The sequence below is a fragment of the Colobus angolensis genome, unplaced genomic scaffold (genome assembly GCF_000951035.1).
Source record: "Colobus angolensis palliatus isolate OR3802 unplaced genomic scaffold, Cang.pa_1.0 Scaffold97, whole genome shotgun sequence".
Lineage (NCBI taxonomy): Eukaryota > Metazoa > Chordata > Mammalia > Primates > Cercopithecidae > Colobus > Colobus angolensis.
The window spans coordinates 7,646,411-7,655,518 of NW_012123709.1; the positions used below are offsets into that span (position 1 = coordinate 7,646,411).

A 9,108-nucleotide genomic window follows, 5' to 3' on the forward strand; every position below is an offset into this window, starting at 1 on the left:
AGTAATAATATTCTCCTTAATACTCCCTGCAAAAACGACAATATCTGTATTTTAAAATATTGTAAAATTATAATTTTTTGGTAAATTATAAATAAGTTATATTTATTTAAAATGTAGCAATTTTTTCAAGTTACATTGAGGCATCATCCTTCTGTCAATTCTGGTTCTAGATCTCTGATTAGTAATAGCCATGCAAGCTTTCTGTGACTACCTTGCCTCTTGTCTTCCTCCTGTCTCTGAATTAGCATAAAACCTGCAAGTTCTCCCAGGACTGAAAACAGTGAGTATCATTCTATTTCTCTTAGATAGGTAAAGGAGGAGAACTGTCACAAAATTTCCATTTTATTGGTTTTTCTTCTATGCTGCTTATCCTTGTATACTAAAGAGATCTGTTACTCCATAAGCCATTTGATCACTCGTCAATTCAACAAATATTTATTAAGCATCTAGTATATAAAAACACTGTATTTGGTGGGGTTATAGGTTTGGCAAAATAAAGAAGATACATAGCCCTCTTCCTCATGGAGTTGGAGGTGGGGTATCAGATATTGATGAAACAAAAAACATAATTGCAATTATTGCAAATTGAGGTAGGTCATATGAAGGAAATGTCAAGAGGATAATGTGCTGGCTTCTTGTACTTCTCCCCTCTTCAGTTTTCCCTCCTCCTTGAATGATGAGAGTGGATACCAGAGCTGCTTACCATTCCGCTGAAAGAGTGCCTCAGGAGAATTGCATGGCCATATAACAGGGTCCTGTGGCCACCTCCTTGTGCTGCCTGTGGGGATGAGGAAGAATAAGGTCAGCACAGGGCAGTTGTGGCTTCTCTGGAAGCCAAGCAGCACAACAATTCTGGGAGACAGACTACCAGGAAAAGACCCACTGCAAAGCTCCTAAGGAATTCATTCCAGAAGCAAGTGGCCGGTCTACGGGCAGAGAGAGACGTGTGACCACAGCCATGCAACACCCTTGGGAGAGGGTGTGTGGGGACCAATCTATTCCCAGAAACGGCCTCTGCCCAGGATCAGCAGAAACCCAGAGCTGTTCTACCAGAGAAGCATGTCAGTGACACAGGTACTGCTTACCTTCCTTTGAAACTTCTCAGAAGCGTTCAGAGTGAGAGAGAGAAACAAATGTGATGTAGCCATGGCCTAACAACACACAGGCAGCACGGCCGGCAGGCACATGGTCACATTCTGTGCCATGCCGTCTCTTCCCTTCGAGGCACTTAGGCCTTCTGCCCACTCCCTTAAATGGGTCCTTCTTACACAGATCTCACCAACGAGAGATGGCTCTGAAATCCAGGACTTTAAAAGGGTAACCAGTTATGCGGAAATAGATCCTTCAGGTGAGAGACCATCTAGGTATCTTCTCTGCCTCACCAGGCAGCTCCACTTTGGCTATTTGCTCAGTGGCTGCCCAAACAGTGGGAGAGGGAGGCATGAGAGGGAGAGATGACCCAACGTAAAGCCAATGGTGTCTGTTTCTTATTCTTTCCCTGAATCTGATTCACACGTCACCATGCTGAACTGAATAGTACATGATAGGAGACAAAACTGTAATTTATTATAGTTAGGGGTGAGTAGGTCGCATGGAAAATTGAAATCTACAGAAAATTCTAGGATTTTGTGGCATCAACATTTCCAGCTTCTCACCTAAGTATCATCATGCTAACCAGCAATAAAGTTTTTTAGGAGAAAATATTTGAGCATAGGCCCTTCCCTCCCCAAACATGCACAGAAAGAGAATCCAAAGCTTGAGATAAAAAATTTCTTGAAATTATTTGCACTAACTTTAGTTTTTCTATTTACAAATGCATCAACAGTTTCTATTAAAATTAGACATACCAAATAATTTTCACATCTTGTCAATCTACCAAAAATTGATCTTATCCACTTGTAGCATTACAAGTTAATAGACGGCTCCTGATGGCTTACACTATGGCTGTGTCCTCCCCAAACAGTCCTACATCTCCAACGGATCCACTGACCAGCTTATACTTCCTACCTTCCTCCAACTTGTCTTTGTCCCTACCAACTCTGTAACCATAAGAAGGATTAAGAGTCACTGATCCCCAAAAGCTGTGCGGGGCGACGGGGTCATGTTTTGAGAACCATTGCTTTCAGGGAACAAGCAAGCCTCAAGCGCCAGAACTGCAGAAGTGGTTTTCCTACAGAGCTTTTGATAATTATCATCATGGTGATTACTACCATTGGGCACACACTACTGAGGCTTACAGAGATTGAGTAACTTGCTCGAAGTCATACAGGTTCCAAGTTCACAGTCAGGATTTAACAAAGGTGAGGGCACTTAACTATGTGCTATACCGTTTCCTTTTCTGAAGTTTGATGATGGGGGATAAGATTTGTGTATAAAAATCACGTTACAAATGGAAATAACCATTAAAATAGGTGAAGGCAAAGAGTATTGAAATAGACTAGGAGGATAAAGAGGTATCATGTAATGACCTTATTGTAAAAGTAGACCACAAGATTCTAGTAGGACTGTTGACACACCTCCATAGTAAGAGAGAGGAGCACATGCAGGTAAAGGCCCGGAAGCGGAAACAATAAAGCACATATGGGGACTCGCAGACCACTTGCTGGTTTGTGGTGGGGTGGATGAACAGGAGTGACAGGACATGACACAGGATGTAGGTGAGGGGTGGCCAGATTACAGAGGGCTCAGACGGACTGGCTCAATAGATGAACTTTGTTCCACAGCTAACAGGATACTGGAGTAGATTTTTGAAAGGACAGTGTCACAATCAAAGTTGTACCGTAGAAAGGAAACCCTGACTGCAACATGGTGGAAGAAATGGAAGGATCAAGCCACAGAGGTAGAAAAAAAATCATTGTCTCATTCTGTTTCCATGACAGCATTACGAGAGGTGAGTAGACCAGAAATCTTGGTGTCATCCTTCCCTCCTTTCTTCTTTTCATACCCCCTACTTAGTTCAAAGCATCTTTTGGTGCCACCTCCAAAATATACTCTGTATCCCACTACTCAGCACCTTGTGCCTGCCAGTCTAGCCCATTCTATTGCCACCAGGTCTCATCAGGGTTGTGCTAATGACTGACCTTCCAACTGTGCTCCCTGCTCTGCCCTTCCTCCTTTCAGTCTGAGCTAACATGGCAGCCAGAGACATCCTTCAAAAACTGTTAACCACGTCATGTTACTTTCTTGCTCAAAAACCCCCAAGGGCTTCCTACCATACTTAAAATACAAGTACAGAGTCCTCACTGTGGTCTCTAAGGCCGTGAATCAGGCAATTTTTTTTTCTGTAAAAGGGCAGATAGCAAATATTTTAGGCTTTGTGGGCCAAATATGATACTGTCCTTTTTTTTTTTTTTTGAGACAGAGTTGTGTCATTCTGTTGCCCAGGCTGGTGTGCAGTGGTAGCAATCTTGGTTCACTGCAACCTCTGCCTCCCAGGTTCAAGCAATTCTCCTGCCTCAGCCTCCCTCTGAGTAGCTGAGATTACAGGTATGCACCACCGCACCCAGCTAATTTTTGTATTTTTGGTAGAGATGGGGTTTTCCCATGTTGGCCAGGCTGTCTCGAACTCCTGACCTCAGGTGATCCACCCACCTCGGCCTCGCAAAGTGCTGGGACGACAGGAGTGAGCCACCATGCCTGGCCTTATTTTATTTTTTTGAAGAATTTGCCCTTCAAAAAACTTTTAAAAAACATTTTTCTAAACATGTAAAAACCTCCTTTACCTAAAGGGTTGTACATAAACAGGCCATAGTCTGGATTTGGCCTGTTGGCTGTAGTTTGCAAATCACTGCCCTGTACAACCTGGTTCCCTCATACCTCTCTAACTTCAACTACCAGCAGCATGCTCTCCACCACATCCTCTGCTCCAATCATACTGGTTTTCCTCTGTTTTTCAGACAAGCATGCTCCCACCACAAAGCCTCTGCACATGTGTTTCCCTCTGCCTGAAATGCTCTTTCTATATTCTCATGGTTAATTTCCACCCTTCATTCAGTTCTGTGCTCAATCATCTCATGAGAGAAATCTTCTCTGGTCAACCCTTCTGAAAGAACAATCACCCTTACTCTGTCACATTTTCTGCTTTATTATCTCATGTGGTATTTATTATTTTTAATATGAATTTATTCTCTCTCCTGCTAGAATATAAGCTCCATGAGTATGTTGTATCCTCTGCTGTGCCCACATCAGTGCCTGGCACATATGAGGCATGCATTAAATATTTCCTGAATGAGTAAGTAATTAGGGGAGGTGGTGGTTTTGGTTTCATTTTACAGATGGGAAGAAAAGAGGCATAGAGAATTTAAGAAACAGTCCTGTGATGAGCTTGTAAGCAATATGTTTGGATTTGAACTTGGGTCTAACTACAAATTCTACTAACTCTTTTCATTGTTTGATACTAATTCTGGAATAACAGTCCAGGAAAGGTGTGATATGCTGCATAGAAGATTGTGTGGGTCTGTTCACGAAGGATGTCCAGACCTCAAGACTGGGAGGCTTTATCAGGATGGCAGTCCTGTCCCTGCCACAAGTGACCTTGGTTATTGTCATTGGCAGAAGGACATCTCACAGGATGGGAGTGGATTAGGGAAATGCTGGTAAAAGGCCCTGATGCCATGTCCAGACGAAAAATGTTCCACTAGCTCATTAACTCAATCCTCTTGCCCATAACTGCAGGATTAATTTCCGTTACTGACATTTCTTCTAGTAGTTCCCAGAGGATACTGTTTCCCAGTCAGATAAACCAGATACGGCAACTAAGGAGGGGAGGGGACTATGCTTCTATCCAGCCACACACAAATGTTTCAATATTGTTAGAGATCCAAACCAACTTCCTTTAACATCTTGAACCCTAAATTCCACTTTGGGAGTCCTAGGCAATAAGAAATATTCCAAGGCCCCAGGAAGGCTCCTCGCTGAGCTTGTTTGGAAGGTCATATTCCTAGGAGGTCTTATACTGGATGAAGTCATTTTCCAAACATGGATGTGTGCACTTTAATTTTCTCTTCCTTTCACACCTCACTTCAGTTCCCCTCTTTTAGGCTATAGAAGAAAGAAGTCTTTCTGGAAGGTCACAGAACAATATTTCCTGAACAGGATGAAGCCCTTTTACATTGCCTGGGAGGTTTGCATTTCCTTTGATACAAGTGACAACTAAACAGTCATGATGCCCTATAAAGTAGAAAACAATAATACTTAACAGTAGAAATAAACAAAAGCAAGTCACCTAGTATATTCGGTTAGAAAGCATAACGAAAGATTCTACTCATGGTTTCCACAAAATATTAAATTTTTAGAAATCTGCTTAGGTGAATGCAACCTTTAAAATCAAACTACAAAACCTTATTGTATAAAATACGATTTGATTTGATGAACTGGAGAGGTGTACTTTGTTACAGGATGAGAACATTAATATTTGTAACTGCTTATTCCCCTAAATTTAACTTACAGATTTAATATGGTTTTAATTACAATTCGAATAGGATATCTTGCAATTTCACAAACTGCTACAAAACTAATCTGGTAATATAAACAGTAAGGATTTTTTATTCTGAAAAGAACCAAGGTTTAGTAAATGTTAGGAAGCCAAGTTCATTAATTCACTCTGATACTCTGATGCAAAGAGAGAAACGTGGCACAATACAGACAGCCCGTAAACAGGTCTGACTATATGAAAGTGAAGCATATGACAAGGCAGATTTCAGTACAACAGGAGAAAGGCAGGGTTATCAAGCACAAGCCTCTGTGAGATGTGGATGGCAAATCAGAAAAGCTTTCAGTAAGATCCACAGGAAACAAAAAGATAAGTTATGGATGGATAACATAATTAAATATTTCATTTCAAAATTAAATTCTACAACTAGCATGCAACAGAAGAGTCTACATTCTTTACAGACCTAATACTTATCCATGCTTTGATGCATCAGATATACTCACAAAGGAAGTAAAAGACAGATATCATTGTACCAAAATTACTGAAATTACTGAAATTCAGAACAATGGAAACACCAATATTTAATAGACTACAGAAAGACTTTGTAACAAAAGGGCTACTATCTCAGTGAAATGTAGGGAAAAAAACTAAGCCTCATAGAAGTCGGCAAGGAATATGAATAAATGACACATATTAGAAGAAAATTCAAACATATGGAAGAGATTCTATCTTTTCTAGCAATGAAAGGAATGATACTTAAAGCAACTTTGATATATCATTTTACATCTGCAAAATGTGCGTAAGTGGGAAAAAAAGTTAATGCTGTCAGAGTTGAAATTTAGTCGATGCGATTCCAGGAAAGGTGGTACGGAGTACAACCCTTTTTTTTTTTTTTTTTTGAGACGGAGTCTCGCTCTGCCGCCCAGGCTGGAGTGCAGTGGCCGGATCTCAGCTCACTGCAAGCTCCGCCTCCAGGGTTTACGCCATTCTCCTGCCTCAGCCTCCCGAGTAGCTGGGACTACAGGCGCCCGCCACCTCGCCTGGCTAGTTTTTTGTATTTTTTAGTAGAGACGGGGTTTCACCGTGTTAGCCAGGATGGTCTCGATCTCCTGACCTCGTGATCCGCCCGTCTCGGCCTCCCAAAGTGCTGGGATTACAGGCTTGAGCCACCGCGCCCGGCCACAGTACAACCCTTTTGCAAAGCAATATGGAAATACATGAAAAGGGCCATAAAGAAGTCCATAACCTTTTCTCTAGTAGTTCTACTTCTGGGAGCAATTCAAGACAAGCAAAGAAAAGTGTGCACCCAGCTGTGATAAGAGCATTATAATAGGTGCAACAAAACAAAAAACCTGGAAAGAACCTAAATATACCAAAGAAAAGTATTATATAGTAAATTATGAGGCTTCTTCAGGATGTTCTACGCTTTACTAAAGGCAACTATAGAGGTTATGTGGAAACACAGAAGAACGTTTATGATATGCCACCACGAAAAAAGCAGAAAACAAAATGCCTTCAAGTATTACACATAGGCAAGAATAAGGAAACCTGTGAAAATGAAATGGCCATTTGGCTGGTTGCAGAACCACCGAATTCTTCCTTTTCTAAATTTTCTTTAACACTATTACTGTATCATCATTTTGGGCAGAAGTAGATAGAGTGTGTGTGGCAGTGCAACATGGTACATGTGCTTAATGAAACACGGCATTTTAAAAGTATTTTGTCTATTCCCTATACCTTCAGTTGCTTGTGGGTGCGACTGCTTTGCCAGGATCCTCAGGAAACGACTTTACCTACCTGAAAGGCAGATGGGGACACATACCTAGCATCCCTGCTTTTAAGACATTAACTTCACAGTCTTTCTTTACCCTTGGTGTTACATGGAAATGCTAGAGAGGCGGCGGTCTTTATTGAAGATACCTGAGCCTCTCCCCATAGCTCTCTCAGGCTCGGCTCCAGACTCCATGGTAAACATCTCCTGCTGCACGGATGCGTTGCAGTTGCAAAGCCATTGGCTCCTCTAACTGCCCCTTGTGGACTCTTCACTTTAGACTCCGTTCTTATTTCTCGGGACTTGATGTATTCCCTGTTTCTCAAGGCTGCCTCACTCAGCTGTGAGATTCTAGGTCTACCCTGTCCTACCACTACAGGCTAGTGGATCACTCCCTTCTCGTCAAACGCAAAAGATCCTACTCAAGCAAATTGCTCCTCCAGGAGGGGTGGACAAATAGTGTGTTTGGAATTGGTTCCTTCTGGTGGGTTCTTGGTCTCGCTGACTGCAAGAATGAAGCTGCGGACCTCGCAGTGAGTATTAAAGCTCTTAAGAGTGGGGTGTCCGGAGTTTCCTCCTTCCGGTGGGTTCGTGGTCTTGCTCATTTCAGGAATGAAGCCTCAGACCCTCGTGGTGAGTATTACAGCTCATAAAGGTAGTGCAGATTCAAAGTCAGCAGCAGCAAGAGGTATTGTGAAAAGCAAAAGAACAAAGCTTCCACTGCATGGAACGCCACCCCAGCGGGTGGCTGCTGCTGGCTCCCGCGGCTGGCTCGGGTGGTCAGCTTTTATTCCCTTATTTGTCCCTGCCCACATCCTGCTGATTGTTCCATTTTACAGCGTGCTGATTGGTGCATTTACAGAGTGCTGATTGGCACGTTTACAATCCTTTAGCTAGATACAGAGCACTGATTGGTGCATTTACAATCCTTTAGCTAGACACAAAATTTCTCCAAGTCCCCAATGGACCCAGAAGCCTATCTGGTTTCACCTCTCAATAGGGCTAGACAACACCTCTCCAGCTTAAATGACACGGAAGGAACTGATGGGGCATTTTCCAAACAGGCCTTGAACTGTAAACATCTGGTAACAGGGACCTTTTTTTCTTCTTTAATAATATTAATAGTTAATGAAGGATTTTGTGGTAGTCGACTAGGAATTAGACACTATAGCCCGGGCGTGGGAGGGGCACGTGCACAGATGAGTATGGCTTGTGATGGAGTCACAGCCAGAGAATGAGACAACAGGAGCTCGCTAAGTATGCGTAGGCATCCTAACTCCCTGAAACTGGTGTGAAACTCCGAAGAGCCCAGTGTGGGACACTTGTTTCTTCACCACCTTTTTTGGATGAGATACTTCAATCCTCAACTGGCTAATTGCCAAGCCCTCCTTCTCCTGACCTGAACAAAGATTCTACCTACCTCCTGTGGCTCTCAACCTTGGAGTATAAAACACTATACAGTGTAAGGTGTCATTCTTTTGACACCTTGATTTTCAACTCATAATGGTGTGATTCATATGAATCTAAAGCCGACAGTCAGAGGTGCCTGAGCCACTGACTTCAGCACACTCTGTGAAGAGGTTTTCCCCTACTAAGAAATCTTCCAAGTGGGCCTGGACCAACTCAGCCAGAGCAGAACAGGTCCTCCACATAAACATGCTTGAAAGGTGGCAATATCCCTGGCATCTTCCATGGGCATCTTGAGAGATCAGTGAAAACTGAATTTTTTTTTTTTTTGAGATGGAGTCTTGCTCTGTTGCCCAGGCTGGAGTGCAGTGGCACAATCCCGGCTCACTGCAGCCTCTGTCCCCCGGGTTCCAGCGATTCTCCTGCTTCAGCCTCCTGGGTAGCTAGGAATACAGGCTCATGCCACCACACCCGGTTATTTTTTTTTTTTTTTTAGTAG

The 9,108-nt window shown here is 42.7% G+C and overlaps 1 protein-coding gene across 1 annotated transcript in view; it reads right to left on the bottom strand.

Moving 5' to 3' along the window:
* RYR3 (ryanodine receptor 3) overlaps positions 1-9,108 on the bottom strand; it is a 400,958-nt gene that overhangs the window by 341,384 nt on the left and 50,466 nt on the right. Inside the window, exon 3 of the mRNA XM_011932727.1 lies at positions 704-778. Within this exon, the coding sequence (XP_011788117.1) occupies positions 704-778 (75 nt within the window). The remainder of the gene's footprint in view (positions 1-703; positions 779-9,108) is intronic.